Source organism: Neodiprion fabricii, chromosome 2 (genome assembly GCF_021155785.1).
Source record: "Neodiprion fabricii isolate iyNeoFabr1 chromosome 2, iyNeoFabr1.1, whole genome shotgun sequence".
Classification (NCBI taxonomy): domain Eukaryota; kingdom Metazoa; phylum Arthropoda; class Insecta; order Hymenoptera; family Diprionidae; genus Neodiprion; species Neodiprion fabricii.
This window is the reverse complement of record NC_060240.1, coordinates 41,031,122-41,050,342: the sequence shown is the minus strand read 5'-3', so window position 1 is coordinate 41,050,342 and position 19,221 is coordinate 41,031,122. Positions and strand designations below refer to the sequence as shown.

The 19,221-nt window shown below is 42.5% G+C and overlaps 1 protein-coding gene and 1 long non-coding RNA gene across 2 annotated transcripts; one reads left to right on the top strand and one right to left on the bottom strand.

The window, feature by feature from the left end:
• Nucleotides 1-15,943: 15,943 nt before the first annotated feature.
• On the bottom strand, nt 15,944-16,535 carry LOC124176393. The gene is made up of 2 exons (XR_006869368.1): nt 16,288-16,535; nt 15,944-16,224 (listed from the first exon to the last, which is right to left on the bottom strand). It is a non-coding gene; the product is annotated as an uncharacterized LOC124176393 (long non-coding RNA).
• Nucleotides 16,536-16,601: 66 nt separating this feature from the next.
• LOC124176388 (major royal jelly protein 2-like) lies at nt 16,602-18,963 on the top strand. Its single transcript, XM_046557612.1, has 5 exons — nt 16,602-16,953; nt 17,059-17,231; nt 17,313-17,534; nt 17,616-18,038; nt 18,120-18,963. Exons 1-5 carry the CDS (start codon nt 16,770-16,772, stop codon nt 18,324-18,326), a joined length of 1,209 nt encoding a protein of 402 aa, XP_046413568.1. The 5' UTR covers nt 16,602-16,769; the 3' UTR covers nt 18,327-18,963.
• Nucleotides 18,964-19,221: the final 258 nt, after the last annotated feature.

Genomic DNA, 19,221 nt, shown 5'->3' with positions numbered 1-19,221 from the left:
AGATTCCATGCAATAGTAATAATACAATATCATACATATCGTATCCTGCAGATGTATGTATGTACATACATTGCACCTGTGTGTAGGACAGAACTTGAACCGTACTTACAAACTACAAAAATAACTATCTCATACAACGTTTTTCGTATTTTGCTTGAAGTGATGTATATTTCACTTCTTTTTCATCCTAGTCTCTTTGTCTTTCACTTTAATATTACTTGGCAGCTTGTTGAACACACACTGTCTACATGTCTATAGATGAATACACTGACACCTGAACACTTGTACGAGAACTAAGACACATTGGATAAACTGGAACTGGAACTTTGTAGCTGTGAGTTTGTGATTTTGCTTTTCCACCTCTTTGAAAACCCGGTACAAAATTCATGTTCTTTAGCCGTAAGTTTTTATGCGTAGCTGGCAGCGTGTCTAGACTGCGCAATGGATTCGTCTGGGAAAGTTAAGTCGAGATGGTGCACTGAAAAAGTAATTCAACTATTTTACAAAGTCAGACAAACTCCCACTGAAAAAATCCAAAGAGGTTAGTCCTACTTTTTGAACCAAAAAATCTTTTGTCTCAAATTGATTTGTATGATGCCTTCTAGATTAATCGGACCCCCAAAAATGCAGAAAATATGACATCAAAAACAGCGTTGGACTAGCAGCAGAGAAATTTATAAAAAGACTTTCGCTTTTTTGACTCTACGACGAGAAAATTGCTCCATGCTCAATACATAACGCAATCACCGGTAGTTGCGTATAGCTTCGTGTTTCTTATATCATATTTGTTGAAAATCGCTGTAAGTTTTCAATCGATATTTGGCAGTAATAATCACCAGTTAGGCAATACATAAGGTGGCCCTATACTGAAATAGTCGGTGGCAGTTTTCCGACTATTTTCATTGCAAGCAGCGGGTGGAAGTTAATACGAATATCGTTAATTAATTCGGAAGATTCCTTCTCTTGCGATCTTTTTCGACATTTCGCGTGAAATAATGGATTTAATTAAAATGTAAGCATTAAGCAGCCTCGTAAACAATACTGCATTTTACGCTTGCTTTTATTACTCCTGGAAAATCAAAAAATGCAATAGCGTAAGGTTTGGGATTGAACTAGCAACGAGTAATTCGTATAGAAGAACTGGTAGAACACCCGATAACTAGTAAACTCTTACTTTTTTACCGCCATGCGAGTAGCAGAAAAAGCGTGAAAGCGACTGCGTGACAGAGCGTAAAACCCGTGAGAATGAAAAAGTTTCATTCCGATTGGTATTTGATAAATGACGCGAGCAATCAATTAAGGGTAGTGGCGGCTGTCGTCTCTTTTGGCCTTTCGATCCCGCCACCTCACACAACCATTCTCGGCAGATACACTCGTTCACATTGCTGTAGGGTCATAAACGATAAAATACAGACCGTGACTATAACGTGTTCACTTATCGCCATGATGTGAATACAAATGGTACCCAGTTGTGTCAAATATGCAAGTCGAAAACAATACGATTTAGATGTCCGAACGAACGTGATCTATGACTCGTACAATTAAGCCTCGTGCGGTGAGTCATGATTAATTGCACCATCTAGCATGGAATTTATACCGAACAAATTCTGCAGAGTCAGTTTATCGGTTTAATTATACAGATTCCCTTTTTTTCTTACCAGACTGTTAGAAGTTACTCGGCTCGGTGAAATAGTTTATTCTCTTCTGGTTTGGAATAGCACAGTGTAAAATAGAGTAGGGCCAACAATGTCTACAGTTTTAAGTAGGTGCACAAGTAGGGACTGTAAGTACACTCCAGAACAAAGCTCCGGTAGCTTACCAGAGCGGAATGTTCGAGCAAGCGGCTTCTTCCTGAGCAGGAAAGAGATTCCGCTTGAATCTGAGGAAGAAATGTAATATCAGACGAATAGATTGGCTCCGATACTAGTAAAAAAATTTCAGTTTCGATCCTAGTTTCCAAAGAAGCGTAGAATGACAATGGCGTGTGTCATCGTCGACGTTCACCATTAATGAAAGCGATCCAATCCCTGTTTCGAACTCGACTTCCGCAGCAGAAAAATCGTGATACGGGGTAGCTTGGAGTTTCCGGGCATACAATGACGGACGTTCTTCCTGCGATGACTGGGATGGGGTTCGCCACTTCGCAGCAGATCATCGCATAGGTACCCGATATTGCTGATGCCCAACGCCTCGTGTTTGCACGGGGTCAGAGATGAGAACCGTAGGAAGGTGTTCTCGTCCCGGGTGAAACGGAGCATATTATCCGCCTCGGGCGATACGTCGAATTGCTGCGACTGCGGTGCATGCACCATACTTTGCGCCAAGGGAAACGCGCTTCTATTCAACTCCGACGAAGGGTGAGAGGGTGGAACAGGCAGCTATCTCGTATCTTCGGATAACTCGAGCGTTATCCCCGGTAACTTTATCGGCGTGACAATCCATTCGCTTATCCGTTTTCGCTCTTGTCGAATCTGCGAAGGGTAGAGGGAATGAATAGGTTCGCCGGAAACTTGATCGAAGAATTCAGCTTGACTTAATTTTCAAAAGGGGTGGACTCCGAGTCGCCCTGATACTCAGAGCGAAGTAAAATCAAGACGACTTTGAGTGTCGATCAAAGTTACGAGGTTCAGGTGCCCCAGGAGTCGGAAGATATCTTCACCCCATTTACGACGACTCGCGACATCCGATTTGTTATTTTATTCTTTCAGTCGACCTGCTGGCGATACGGTGAAATTTTGACAAGATAAACCATTTCCTCAGCTCTTTATGACTCATTAAACTCGGGTGATGGACCGCCATGCAATATCCTCTTTTCGTTCGCTCCCTCTATTCTCGAAAGATAACAACGTCGTCCCGCTCATCTTCTCGAATATTCGCGCTACCTTGTCTTGCCTTTTCTGTGAATCAACGTCGATTGTGACGATGAGAACTGCGAACGCGATGCGTAACAAATAAAGTTCCGATATCAGCTGAATCCGTTCGAACGGTGGCCGTTCCAAGTTTCGCTTATTTTCGCGCTGGCTTTTTCCACCCCGCAAAGATCGATCCTCCAGATTTCGATGACGAGGGTGCTCTTTCTGCTCGCATTTTTCACCTGCCATTGAGAATCCATTCCGCATGTTAAGACTGAAGAATTTTCCACGCGAGATTAAATAGAGTGCAAATAATTATATTAGTTCGATCGCTATTCTCTGCAGTGAGAAATTCGTTTCTCCCTCTAGCTGTTCCGTACTCATTATCGATAACCCAAGACTTTCAACCATATTTCAGAATATTCCCAACTGTTTGTTAGCTTATGGTCTAGGGCAATTTGTACATTATTATTACGTTTACGCGGTTCGATATTAATTTACCCTGACGTCTGAACTAAGATTACCCATTACGCGTGACATTCGGGCGAGTAGAATTTGTAATTGAATTTACATGCAAGCTCTGAGAAGCAAGCGGCGCTACAGAATTCGTCGATCTATGAAACGCACAATCGGGTAAGAAATATAACGCGCTTTAATCTAATCAAGCTATATCCGATTAAAGCCGAATTCGTGAACGAGAACAAAGGTTTTAAAATCTCTTTAATCAAAATTACAGAGGCATTTTATTCCGAATATCAGGTGTACCCGACGATCAAAGTGGCCAGCGATACATGTAGCTCAGGATTACGCCGCAGGTACAGGTGTCGTCGCCAAAGCTATCGCGCCGAAGGATATTTGTCCGCGTCAACCGAGCTCCGAAGATTGTTAGCACCTGCGGTGACCGTATAGTACACCATAAATGCGAAACCGGTCATCAATAAGTTATTTGCGATTCGCCACCGTTTTGTCGGCGGGAAATTAGCTGGCCTCTAATTTACCCCCGCAAATTTATCACCCACCAAGATTTCTGTTTCCGAGATGGTCTAACAATCAAGGTCTGTCCAAAAAAATTGTTTCAACAATTACACTTCACCTTTCCGAGACCTTTGACGAATCGACTAGCAAGAAGCGATTTAATGGATCGTCGATTTTTACATGCCTCGTGCAGTAAACGCATTCTCAACGAATTTGACTAACGGCAGGCTCTGCTTTGTTTGCAAAAGATTCAGCGGAAAACTTTTTTCGGGTTCTTTACATTCTTTTCCAGCACTCTCTTCGCGCTAACTCTTTTCGCGGCGACGGGGGACGATGTAAAAGAAGTTGCGATGATAGAATAAAGGATGGGAGCGAAAATAAGAGAGAAAAAAAAGAAAAACGAAACAGCGTGCTTAACACAGGAATTGAGGCTTTCCCTTTGATCCTTCGCCCCCCCCCCCCCAAACCCCCGAGAATCGTCTCCCAGATCGAGTAATCAAGGTTTTTGGCTCATCTCTTTGATCTCTCGGTCCCATGGCAAATAGATTATTTCGCGTCAAACAACCTCAGTGAAATTTGAACAGATAAGACCGGACGTCCAGGTCTGTAATTTTTGCTTCGCGGTTGCCCGCACTCGTGTATTAACTTATTTCATCATCCAGTTATTCTCCTTCAACGACTGTAATCATCGCCTTTTGTCTATTCGCCGGATCACACAGCAATTCCCTTGACGCGTACACGTGACGAAACGATTATTCTTCGACGTATCGTCGTTAATTTTTTTCGACGACAACAGGTTTTCCTCGAGGTACGATGAACGCGGTTCGATATGTTTCAACCCTCGTCGAAATTATTTTCACCTTGAGCGAATGCAAGATGATCGCAGATCGCGCTTATATATTTCTGACTGCAAGTTCCGGAGTCTCTCCTTTCCCTCCCTGATTATGGCTACATCGGATAGTGGATTCGAAGATCGTGAAGAGAGAGTGTTCAAATCTGAAGTACAGCCGCGATCGCACCGATGGGGTCGTTTCGGTTCGGCCGAATTGCTGCTCGCCCTAGAGTTAATGGGAAAATACGTCCAAGCCAAATCGAAATCAGAAGCTCTCCGCTGGTTTCTTATAGTGTGTGTGCATGCACGTACGTGTATAACGTATATATACCTACCTATTTCTGGCTTGTATGAATGAAGGAAGCTCCTGTTATTTGGGAAAACGGTACGGAGCTGGGAGAATTGATTTTCGCGAATATAATAGTGGTTAACAATAAGAGAACGGGCATTGGGCCTGGGCCTTGAACAAGTGGTAGCGGGAAGGGGAAATTGCGGGTTATACTGCGTAGAAATTCCACATCGCGGAGGTGAATTTTTTCACAGCGACGAAGAAAAATCAGTTACTGGCGGATCGGTAATTTGATCTTTGTTCAAATTGTACAAGTATTTTGTTGTCGTCGGTACAATTATTTACAATATTTTTCGTGATAAACTCCTCTGTGCGTCGAAATTGCCGACACCTGTAAATTCCTCGAACCTCGTGTCTCTTACTCTCGGTTGAGTTTTACCGCTGACGCAAATACGTACACAGTGAAACTTCAGTTATACGGTTTTCAAGGGATATGGCAATATTGACGTACAAGCGAGAATAACGTTAAAGTAAAATACTTGAATACTTCAAGTCTTCGTGGTTGGAAAATGAAAAAATTTATGATTTTCAGTGATTTTATAGACATCATCTTGTGATTTCATTCATCGTAGCCAAATTGGCCAATATTATTATCACAGCACTTTTCCTTTAAAACAGTAATTCTCAAAGAAAGTCTCATTTTCCCGATTTCTGATAGCGCGAAACTATTTCCGGGAATTTTTTCAGGTAGATCGTACTCGTAAATTTGAAATGGCAACACAGCAAAAATGGGACCGGGTTACTTTGACCCAGAGCCTTCTCCATGACCGAAAAAATAGGTTTGTGACGGTGAGTAAGGAACATCTTTCCGTAGATGAGGTTAACCTGAATTTGCCAGAACGTGTTTGGGGTAGCAATAGGCGCACAAGTCAAGCTGCGCCATCCAGCTTTGAAACATCAAAACGCGCCCGCTAAATAGAAGTCAAACATCAAGTAGAAAGATTCGACTAAAAAATCAGCTGCAGTAACGTGTAACCGAAGAGAGAACAGCGCTAGGGGACGGAATACGTGGCGTATAATCGCAGAAAACGTACAAGTGAAATACCTTTACAATGGTTCAAAGGCGGGAATTGCCATGAACGAGAAAAACGTAAAACTCAGGTTTTACCGTACATACGGTCTCGTGCAAGCCGCGGCTAAACTCGCTCGTGTTTACACCGCGCTGTGTAACTTTATCGGGATAACGACGAGCAATTTGCCTAGTCCAATGTACCGTGAACCGTTCAACGCGCGCAAGAGTGCGGCTAGGCAATCGGCACCTCGTAACTACGTCACGTGATAGCTCGTGCTGATCCGAACCTCCGGAAACGGCGGAGGATATACGTAATTTCTGACAATTTCTTTATTTTCGATGCGACGTGATTCGAACTTGGACAGAGACGCCGTTTCCCTCGAAGTCTTCCGGCCTGAAAATAATGACGAAAGAGGGACCCGAGAGATCGATCGCGAGGACGAAGTTCCCTCGAAGGACGATGCCACGGCCGTCCAGGGCAGATCTTTGTGCAATTATTTGTCCGACGGGCGCCTGACGCGAGGATAGCTATAAGAATGTTGTTTCCTGAGATATTGAAGAGTCCCGCCGCCAATCGGGCTGGAAGACGCGAAGCGATGCGGAAATAACACGAGCAGTATTCATATCAAAGGGGCGAACGGGAAGAATAAAATAAACAAGGCGAAGGATATCGGCTGCGGAATCGAATCTAGCGGGCTGGAAGTTATTTTGAAGATGAAAAAGTTTCGAGCGGAAACAAAAAGTATTGATTTCAAAAATTTATGGTTACCCCGTACGGGCTGTAGTCTTGTAGTCGAATCAAACAAGGGTTGAAAAATGATTGAAAAAAAAAATAAACAAAAAATCTGCTACTTAGCCATAATATTGCAGGCATGTATTGCCGCGCGGCTGCAATAACTCGTCCTAGTGATTTTTGATGAGAAAGTATAAGACCCGATAATAATCACTGCAGGAGCTGCAGTGAAACGGCGGTATAATATATGTGAAAAAATAAAAAAAAATGCGCCGTGTTGGCAGTTCGATAATGCGGGAGAGCAGGCTGTGATTTTTTTTACACTCTGCAGGGAATGGTAAAATTTTTGGTCGTTCTTCTTTTCACTCGATCTTTAGTTCTGGATCGTATTTACCGATAAGCAGAAAAGTGTAATTCCAGGGAAACGATAAAGGACCTTAACGACGAGCGATATTGGATTAACACAGACCCGAGAAGAATGAGAAAGAAAGGAAAAGTGCTTGGCTGCCTATTTAAAGTACCCGCCGTAAACCAGAGCTTTCAGGTCATTTACCAGCTTTTATGACTGACGCGTGTAGCGGTGGGATGATGTAGGCGACACGGCTATGCGTATTACAAACGTGATACACTCGTCACTCCGGATTCATATGGGCGAAATAGAAATTTCACAATCATAACAAGTTCAGCGTGTATAAAATCCCGGCTGTCCCGGCCTTTTTCATTTATACACGAGCTTTGTCTCGTTTTACGACGGCCGGCGTTGCGCGTATCTCTGATTGACAATCTACCGGGTGGTCCGTCCGGATTACCTCTGCATGAAAATAACTCGATGAAATTTAGCGGAAAAGCCGAAACTCTCTTATGTCATTAGATTCAATGTTTTCTCTCCCATGCGCTCTGTAAGGCAATTCGCCTTCTACACTCGGCGGGATAGTGATTCTCTTTTACGAGGATCCCTCGCCTCGCATAACATTACGCGCATGCCTACGTAAAAATGAATGAAACCTTATATTCCCCCTCCCGCCCACCTTGTCTTTTATACCCATAATAGTATCACGCCGGTTTATACACCGCGTATAGATCTATACCCGGCTTCGTTTATACGTCACGGCGAACGTATCGTTGTTTAATTTAACGACTCTGCATTCCTCCGGTTTCTGGTTCGGTCAAGTTCGCGTCAATTAAACGAATTTCAAGCTTCCATGCTTTCCTCAATTAATCTTGGACAGCGTGGGCGTAAAATGTTACAGTCAACGCCGGAGACGTCGAGATGGAACGAAAAATGAGAATACGATGAAGCGAAGTAATTCTATTCAGGTGAATGGTATAAATAAAGAAAAGAAAAGAAAATAAAAACAAATTTCGAATTGTTTCGGATTGGCCGATAATTCGCGTCGGTTCTGCGTCTGGCATGGATGGATCGGATGCGGACTGGTTACTGGAGGTTTCGCTACACCGCGAATACACTCTTTTATGTACGCAAACATCCGGCATGTCGGGCCGGTTCAGGGTGTTGTTCCCATAGACCGGGAAGAAATTGTTCAGACGCGGTAAAATTGGAATTTCAAATGAACTGTTTGAGCTTGAGAGTCGGCGGAGAGGGTCGGTCCAACAAATCTTTCCTCGCGCCTTCCTCCTCCTCTTATTCCTCCTCCGCGGCTGAAAGAGTCCTCCGTATCGCTGCTGGCAAATATCCAGCCAATCTGTGAGAAAAATCCTCACATTGCTAACCGAATGAACAACGCGTATTGTTTGTTCGGAGTTCGATCTCGTGGCAGGTGAATCTGAGAGCTCCGCCATCAATTGTCTGAGTGGTTTGGGCACAGACGTCCCGCTATTCGCTGTCGGAGGTAATCCCTTACGATCCTAAATTGATTTCGGACCAGCCTTTTTTTTACTCATACTGACGAAAATACGTCGGTCAATTCACGTTCCGACTTCTGCAATTTGGACGTAAGTCGAACTCAGCCGTAGTCCCAGAACGAAATACGTGAATGTGTTTGAGCTCACTCGAAATAGACTCATCTGAAACGGGCTGCAAGCTCATATTTAAAATTCTCGTCCCGTTTAAAGTAACCGGCTTACGGCTCATGCTACTCTGTTTAATTTTGAATCCACCGATTTGAGCGAAATCAGGGAACTTTTTTGAATCGAGTAATTTCTTTTCTCGCGTCAAACTGTGCAGTGAAAAGTTCAAACACATCGGAAGACGGCAAGTGGCAGGATATATTGCTTGTAATTTCAGGTTCGGTAGAATCTTTACTCCAACACATGTTTCTCGATGTAATTTTGAGCAAATGCAGCCAACTAGACACGGCGACAGTCCGCAGGTACGGTTTATTCATTCCGCACGGTTACATGAGATTCGGTAAATGGCTACCGTGTATTTCGGAGCAGCGGGATTTGAAGTGTAATCGGGAAAGATAATTTGGGAAACTTTCCGCTCATTTCGAAACTCGGTATATCCGTAGCTCAAGAAATGTAAATGAATCGTGCCTGTTACAGAGATTTCTGTTCATTTGAGACGAGTTCAAATTTCAGGACGAAGTTACGGGGTCCTTCGAAGGCTGCAATTTCACACACCGTATCAAGATTTCTAGATTTGAATGCGAATTAGCAAAGTTTATACCTTGGAGGGTTACCCGTAAAGTACTGACCGAAGCCTGGATGTATTCATGGAACTTTGGCTCCGATCTTATCCACCGCAGACCCTGCACATCCCAGACAATGTACACACAAGCAGGCCGTCCCTTTTGGGTGCGTCTTCTTGCCCTTAATTCTGCTGCATCATCGACCCCTTGCCGCGCAGTTTCGGGTAATTTCCAGCTTAGGTTATTCCACCTTCTTTTCAGCTCCATCGGCCAACGGTTTCGTGAATATAACGAAAATTTTCCCTCCGGAATACGTTTCGCTCACGCTACTTCACCTTGCACGCTGCCCGAGTAGGTGTAAGATGAAAACGACGGACTAACGAGGCGTCGAACAACCCAGCCTTAATCACGAACTCCCCGCTGATGATACTCCGTCTAGAGCCTGATCCGGCCAGCGAGAAAGGTGGGCCTATCGACCCTTCACCCCGGCTATAATCTGATTCATGAACCTCTGGGAAGGATGGCAAACAGCGCGGTGTCCTCGGTTTGACGACGAACCGAGAGTCGGAGGGGGAATTTGATCCGAGTTGAAGGTATTATACGTTTGAATATCGTCAAAGAGGCGACAAAGTTGTCGGACGATATACATCGACTGATGAACAGGGCGGTTCCGATCAGGCTTGCCTGTTTTTCAAGCTTCTCCCGCTTCTCTTAGTTTTTCTTCGTTGCTTTGCCCCCCCTTCTCCGCCCGTCGCCGCCGAACAAAGTAACTCCGATGATTTACCGAGCTAGATGATCGCCCTTAAACTCCACCGGCAGCCACCCTCCTCCACTCGCATTGACGTGGGTTGAGCCCTCCGCCCTACCGACGGTCGAGGAAGGATGTCAATCCACCTTTGGTTTCCACCCTTTTGAGGTCACAGATGACACGGGATGCTCGAGTCAACGGCATTCCAGTCAACGAGTCTAGGTTTTTGATCCTATTGTTTTTTTGTTCTTTCTTTCTTGGACTTATGCTTTGACATATTGCCTGTGTCTAGTAAAACCGTGTGCTGACATGTCACAGAGAATGAAACGCTGTGTTTCTACTTTACGAAGCTCTGCAGCAGCTGCAGATCCGATAGGAATGGAGCCATGATGAAAGCGAGAAAAGTGGATCTGTCGAGCTTTCCAGTCTCGAAGTGCGAATGAAGAATAATGCAACATTGTGTCTTGCACGTGCATCAACGTCTTTCTGCAATGAATAGAATTGCAAGTACAGCCGCGGCAGGCGATGCAGAGGCTTTCTTTCAGACTCTTTTCTTCGTGTACCAGGGCGAGATGATATTAGTAGCGGAAGCGAAATGCGTCGCGATTGAATCACTAGATATTCGCACAGTCGTAATAAGTCGTTGGGATTCCCTTTCCGCTGGTAACTGGTAAAATACGGGAACGTGACGAATTGCCGTGCTTACAATTAGTTAGCAATTAACAGTGGGTGCGAAATGCACAGGATTAATCTTACTCGGGGAGTGTTTGTGCGCAGGGGCAATTTTAGGAGAAAAATGTTAGTGAATAAAACATTACGCTTCTGGTACAATTTTTAACAACGCAACAACATATCCAGGATCAGAATAATACGCACGGTGTCTGAAGTTTTCATACCGTCCTTTTGCACGGTTAGAATTCACCCCCGTTCAACTCTTGACGTCACGACGTCTTATAATTTTTAACTATTTGTGGCTTCAACTTCACGAACTTAACGTACCGCGAACGCCTGCCAACTGCTTGAAAGAATCGTCTTTAAAGGGGCGATGCAGACCTTATTGAGCGAGGATGTTCTTCGAGATATTTTTGACGGTGAAAGCCAACTTACATGGCCGTAATTATCGTTCACCTTTCGGATGTGCGTGTCGTATAAGGTGCACACGACAAGGTCAGAAATTTATTTACCTACTCACGGAGTTATACTCTGAACATTTCTTCCGCGAAGCAATGTCACGCAATTCTAGTTACATGTTTAATTGTTGGAGCAAAACGAGTCACATGACTAAGTTAAAGAATCACAATTAATAAAGTACAACCAGTAATTATGTAAATGAACCATTCCGCACCATTTCCATCTGGGACTGACCCTTGACCTCTCCGATTCGGTCGACGAATTTTAATCTGGTCGTTTTGACTCTAAAGGAAGCTCAGATTGGGTTTTAGACTTTTTAAATAATATACAAAAACATCGTTGGCTATAATTCGAAAATCTCAACAAAAAAAAAAATCTCAAAAAACCAACATCAGGCATGAAATTTTTCGAACCCAGACACAAAGTGGACCGACGTTCGCTTCGTTATTTTTTCACTTATTGCCATAATATTGTTTTTTATCAGAAGCAAAAGTCACATCACTAAAGGGAATGTCAAAAACTGACAGACCAATTGATTATTCAGAATGGTATACTGGATGTACACACCCAGTTTCAACCGAGAATATCGAGACTTATCGAGGTTGTTTACTTAGAAAAAATGAACTATCAGTAGTGTTAAATTTGTGATATCCAATTTTCGAAGTGACAAAATTGATTAGAACAAGTTTTTCTATTTTTTGTTTTGCCGGGGGAAGGGGGGAGCTATCAAGTAAGATATTTAGTTCGTCGAACGGCGTTTAAAAAATAAACAATGGACCACTCCGACGGCTACTACTTCTTACAGATACATTTGCGGGGTAAACCCTCAAGCGTATTTGCCATGTTAGCGGAGACTTCGAAATTCATTCGTTATTGACAAAACATTTAACTTTCCCTGCAAGAAATACATAATGTATTGTAACATTTCGAAAAAGCCACAGAGTATCCAGATGGTGGAATTATACGGAGTATCTTACAAATCGGACCTTAACAAAACATTGTGTACGAAATTTTACATCGAGAGTTTCATTGCCACGTGTAGAAGCATGTGTTTACGTTACATTAGATTTCTTTTTTCCTCGAAGACATTTCAGGTAAATTAAAAGTATTCGACATTAAAGGGGTCGGTATTAGGAGTAAACGGCTCCAAAAATGTTGGGGCTTCGTATTTTGTCAGCCAATTACTGAATTTTATTGGCGTGTAACTAGTCCAAAGTATGACGATCAAGTTTCATGGACGCAACTTTTTTATCGTAATCAATTGATGGAAAGCATTGTTATTGTTAAAACAATGCGAACCATTTCGTTTTGCGACATGCTTTGCGAGGCACACGAAATTGTCAGAATAGCTCAACCAACTCGCCTCGAATTTGTAGAAAATATTCTAGGATAATTTATCCTCTTGCCTATTGAAATTTGATTTTTTGTACAAATTTATGACTTTTTCATTTATTCAACAAAAAAATACGATGATTCAAAGAAGTGAGATCGTGGTAGAAAGGATGGAATGCTTACCTCTTCTGCCCTGTGAATAAGCTTCATCATTGGTTCCGTATGTATGGAATGCTATATTCCATACTCGTAGTTAAAATTCACATCTGTCAAGGCTGTTACGCAATTCCAAGACTCGATAAATACGAAAAATGTTTGCACATTCAGTGTGGCCTACATTTTTTTAAACAAAGTTTCAAATTGCGAGAAATTTATTACTCAATTCAAGTGTGAATATTACGGATCAGCAGATAACATATTTGAACCTCATTTATGTATCTCGTGCATGTATCCACTAGGACCTCGATCAAACGGCGTGTGCGTGTGTAGTGTGTGTCGTACTACGAGCCTGACCGCGGAGAAATATGTTGAGTAGAAATATATGTCACTGATTTTCTTCAAAAAACTTGATCGACTTCTCAAGTATGCATTATCGTGTACGATCTGCCATAATTTTTTCTTAATGTAAACAACAGCTAAAAAGTTCATAAACTACATTTTGATCGGCAACTATCTCAAACCCAAGGCCGTTGAATCGAGGTCCTCTTATTATAAGTATCACCTGAGAATACAGAACTGTTAAACGTGTTAAATGTATGTCGAACTGAAGAGTGCGCATTGTTGTGCCATATAAATGCAAGCAATTTCGAGGCAGTAGACACATAGGCGCGAAAAGTCAAACCGAACGTATCCAGAGGCCTCTTACGTAAGTAGAATCGTACGTTGTGCGAAAAGGGACGAAAGTTGGCGATTGCGGCGAGCGCGAAGTTTGTGCCTGAGCAAAGCGAGGGTGGCAATCACGCAAGTTACGATCTCAAACTTTGTGGACCGAGTCACACATGACGGTTTTTATAACGAGTGAATGAAAAATGGCGGGGCTTTGCCTGGTAGTTTTGCGGAACGGGAGCGGTCAATTTCTCCACTCTAGGAACAAAAGTGAATTTTTCAGAGACAGAATTTGTTGAAACACGAGCGGTGTGTTCTATAGCTCATCTCGATTGAAAATATCAAACAGGCTCATTGTTTCTTCAACTTCATTCAAAAAATATACAAGATCAAAAGCGTTTTTATATAACAAGGAATTTTCTTTTCATGTTAAAAAAAAAGGATACTAATAATGCAATGGTGTAAATCTTTCATATTAAAATTTAATTCCAGTTATAGGATTTATGTATTCAATCCCTCCCATTTTTCGAAATTAGGAACTGCGGTCTTCATCATGACACTTCGATTGAGCTTTTTTTGGAGAATACTGCCAATTGTTTTGGGATGTGCGGCATGGTCTTCAGCTGCAAAACTGAAAACCGTTTACGAATGGAAGTACATCGACTACGTCTGGAACGATAACGTACAAAAGCAGAACGCGATCAAAAACGGACAGTATAATCACACCAAAATTATTCCAATTGATTTCCAGAAAATCTCAGGTATTTAACAGAATAACCGATTTCCCCTGATCTACTCGTTTTCGTTGCTTTTGTTGTTCAACCTCTTTGTGAGGCAAGGGGATCGGGTCCGACTCGCCTCGATCCACTTTGAAGATAAACAAATCCGATCTCGTTTCTCTGCACAGGATATTATTCGAAACGGGTATTATTCTACACAGTTTTATTCTTCATTATTATTATATTATTTGGCGCACATTATATTTGATACGGTGTCGTTATTCTACATGGACGTGGTTACCCATAGGTAGATTTTATTTCCAATGTTCTGCAGAGCACGCTTGTTTAACTTCCTTTAATTTTGGACAACGTTGTTTTAGCCGTGTAAATACCTTACGAATCCGATGCGAAAATCAAAATCATCTCTATTTTGAACCGCCTTACCCTAGCACAGATACCGTCAAATTAATTTTCACTTTAAAAATTTTCACTTTGGCGTGTACTCTGACACATCTTAAATCTAGACAAATGACGACGAGACTCGAGTTCTTCGCGATGGAAAACAATCGAACCACTGAATGTTGACGGAGCTGCATCTCCGATATTACCCTCTCAGGCTTATCCCAGTGTCATTTAAGCAGCGAAACCGATTAAGCAGCCTAAGTGTCATTGTCATCAATATTGAACTGCATTCAAGTTTACGCGTAATAAGTATACAGTAATCGTATGGAGTATATTTTCACCAGACCCGACTGTCTCAATGTCATATAAATGGCATAGCACGAAGCTAATTGTAGGTGTTTGTCTGGTTATCGGTTTCAGTAACAGACCTATTCCTGTTGACGAATGGTATTCAAGGGAATGATAGGTATGAAGATAAGTATTTTCACCAACTCTATTACATACTGTTATATAAATGATTATCTTCATACCTAGTTTACTAATTCTAATACATACTATAATGTAAATACTTATCTTCATACTTATCATTCCCTTAAATACCATTCGTCAACAGGAATAGGCCTGTTATTGAAGCCGATAACCAGACAAACACCTACAATTAGCTTCGTGCTATGCCATTTATGTGACATTGAGACAGTCGGGTCTGGCAAAAATGTACTCCATACGATTACTGTATGCTTATTACGCGTAAACTTGAATGCAGTTCAACATTGATGACGACGGCACGTCGGCCGCTTAATCGGTTTTGCTGATTAAATGACCCTGGGATAAGCCTGAAAGGGTAATATCGGGGATGCAGTTCTGTCAACATTCAGTAACTCGATTGTTTTTCATCGCCAAGAACTCGAGTCTCGTCGTCAATCGTCTAGATTTAAAATGTATTAGATTACACGCCGAAGCGAGAAAACGAGCTCGTCTGTTGCTTCGATGAAAATTTGGCCAGCAGAACCACTGCAAAAGTTATTAAAATGGATTTCAGAAAATAAATTCAGGATCGATTTTCTCATACGGCACTGCTCAGCATAGAGAATGATACATTTTTTTTTAAATTTCTGCTGAAAAAGTGTTCAAACGATTTGCCGAAAAGAAAGGACGCTTAAACTTATTTAATAATGTATATACAGAAGGAGTTAATTTTAAGATGAACGTGTGATTAAAGCAAGTCTCATATTTCATGTGTGTTATAAATTTCAGTCAATGAAAGCACGGTCGTTTGCGAATAAAACCAGTTTTTTTTTTTGTCAAGCAGCCCTTCCTAAGGGACCCCGCTTATTAGGTAATAGGGTTGCTCCATCAACCAGTATTATTGTAAAACAGTCGTGTTTCATATTTCAAACAATAATCACGCATGGCCGTTAAAGCATTTTTCATTGTCTTTTCAATTTGTTGCCTGTTTATTCGCTTAATCAGTTCACGAACATGTTTATTTTTGCTATAACGCGTAGAACTTTACATTTGGTTTCGGAATCACGATTTTTGAACTGTGCAAGTGAAATCAATTCAGTGTGCGGTTTTGGAGATGATTACCACCAAGAATACTCGCTCTCGTCGCTTGGGAATCCCCTGCGGAGATAATCCTCGTTTGGAAGATGCCCCGCAAGCCCCAGAGTCGTCTACAGAATCCAGTGCTGCTCCAATCGCTCAAATTTGACGTCTCTTCCAACTGATTAGAGAACAAGAAGGAGCTGCAAATCAATAACAAGTGCGGCCTTTAGAGGCAACTGACCGACAACAAGAAGCTCACACCCAACACTAACAGCAGCTCCTCCAACTGCCTCAAGTCCATCAGGAACAGCGCAGGCTGAACCGCGAGTCTTTGATGCGCTCGGAAGTACAATTCCATGAACTTTTCCGGTCCACAGTGACATTCGTTCAGGTAGCGAAACTATCGAACGGTGCCAGAGAACCTGCTTACGCCCCCCTGATCACCTGGGCATAAATTGCGTTTAAAAACCTGTTTCGCCAGCTGTCCTTGGAACGCTATCACTGTCCATTGTCTGCAACTGATAGTGGCCACCTTTATAAGGCACAGTTTATTATAAAAAGTACCGCATTTTATGCCAGCTATAGTGGCAGGCGTCATTTCTACCACATTGTCAGTGTGGCGACGTGGAGTATACCATTCCGAGGAAGGCAAAAACTTTCCTAAAACTACTGTACTTCAGTAATTCAATTGACTATTTACGTTTGAGATATTTTCCTCTGAGGATGCATCGCTTCGTACTTATTCTAACCATCGCAAATTGCGCGCTCGCTGCAGAACTGAACGTGATTTATGAATGGAAATACGTCGACTACGTCTGGAACAGCGAAGAAGATCGACAGTCGGCAATTGCCGAAGGGAGATACAACGAGACGCAGGTCATCACGATCGACGTTCAGAAGGCTTCAGGTACCGATGTGCATCACAAGTCTGCAAGCCTAATTCGAAAAGTGATTTTGACTGACGTGATCGTTTCCTGAAACTCGTCACTAAACTTCATACTTGCCCTCGTAGATGGACGTGTCTTTGTGACTACGCCAGCGCTCTTTACTGCCGGAACTCCGGCCACCCTTTCGACAATATCTTCGAGCCAAGGTCCAGGTGGTCCGCTGTTGCAGCCCTATCCAGATTGGTCCTGGCACATGCCTGGGAACTGCAACGGCATCACAAGTGTGTGGAGAGTGGCTGTAAGTTGCGACTAACGGGTACCGGTCGATGCGACGTCGCATTGGCTATCGTGAATTATGTTTTGTGCTGTTTTGCCGCAGGTTGACGAATGCGATAGACTCTGGGTGCTTGACAGCGGAAAAATTGGCAGTGCAGACCAGGTGTGTCCAGCTCAAATTTTGGTATTTGATTTAATAACCGACACACTGCAGCAACGAATTACCATTCCAAACGACATCTCGCACAGTCCCGCGAACGAGTCTCTGGGACTACTAATTACGCCTGTAGTTGAGACGGAGGGCTTCGACTGCCAGCGGACATGGGTCAGTAGTCCACTGATGTTTGACTGAAACTGAATCTATTCACGACTGGAGCCAGTGAACCGTCGAACATAATGTTTCAAGGTTTACATAGCTGACGTTCAGGGTGGAGGTCTCATAATATGGGACGGATGGCAGTTTTTGCGCCTTGACGACGAAGCGTTCAAAGCGGACCCAACGGCCACGACGTTCTCCATCGCTGGGGATAATTTCACTCTTGCGGACGGGATGTTCGGACTCGCGTTATCACCCTGGCATCCGCTGCAACCTCGCAGTTTATTTTTCAGGCCGTTGGCCTCGCTCAGAGAATACTCCTATGCTGTTCACGATCTGCATAGGCTGATGTTTGGATTCGGCTCCGTTAATTACATCACTTCCAACTATGAATTTCCCAGTCAGGTTACCGCACAAGCATTTTCACGGGAAGGTATCCTGTTCTTTGGACTAACGAGAGAAATAGCAATAGCATGCTGGAACATGAATCACCCGATGGACGACGAGCACGTGGTAAGTTGAGGATTCTTGATAGAATTTTCGTTTCGTGCGAAAATTTTGAATTGCAATATTAAACGTAACTCATTTTTTCAGGTGATCGTGGCGCAAAACAACGACACCTTGCAGTTCGCTAGTGGAGTCAAGGTTTCGAAACGCGGATATGATGATTTCGAAGAAGAACTTTGGGTTTCGACAAACCGCTTACAAAAAATATATACTGGCACTCTAAACGTTGATGAAATCAACTTCAGAATTCTCATCGCTATGGTCGAAGACCTCGTCCAGGATTCTAAATGTTAATCATTGCAATTTTTTAAATAAGCCTGGTTGAAATTGTATTCGTGGACTTTAAACGGCATTCAGCCGTTTCAGCTTGTATAGCCAAGTCTACGTTTGTGTGTTCAACCAATTGTCAGTAGCAATTGAAATTTGCATTCAAAGTTAAATCCGTAAAAAATTCCCATTTTTGCTTTCTGTGCCATGCTTTCAACGCTCTTAATTGCTGCTCTGTCACCCCCAGGAGAAAATTTTATGGCTGACAGTTACAGTAGAGACGCAAGTAAAAGAATCAAAGAATTGAGTAGAAAAAGACAAACAGGTTCCGTATAATAGTCAAGATACCAAAAAAAGTCGACAACTATGTTTTCTTCACTCTGAAATTCACTCAAGTATATTTAATGCCCCTAAATACTAGATGAATCGATTGATATATCATTTATTGTTATATTTTACACATCTGCAAGGTTCTAAATATTATTTGGTATTTCGCTTCAACCGATTGTTATATTTTTATGACAAACTCTCACACGCATATTTCATTGTAATCTTCTTTTCCGCCTTCGGGCAATTCTGCTATTTTAATTTTTTCTTTTCAATGACTCGCTTTTGGTACCTATGTATAAACATTTTTGTAGAATAAACAATATGCCCCAAAACATCTTACGATATTTCCATGCCGAATGGATGAAGGATATGGCGCCCACGTGCAGCGTGATAAAACCATCTGTGAAACGGTATCTGTTTTGGGTAGGATGCCGCAATGATAAAATAGGTTAGTTTATATGAATACAAAATACAAAGGAGGAATTCTTACATGCAACCATGGGAAGACCTGGGCTTGGTGTTACTGGCCCGTTACCCCTAGGCTCACGGGAGAGGAATAAAAAGGGTGAATGAAAAGATTCGAAATATTTCT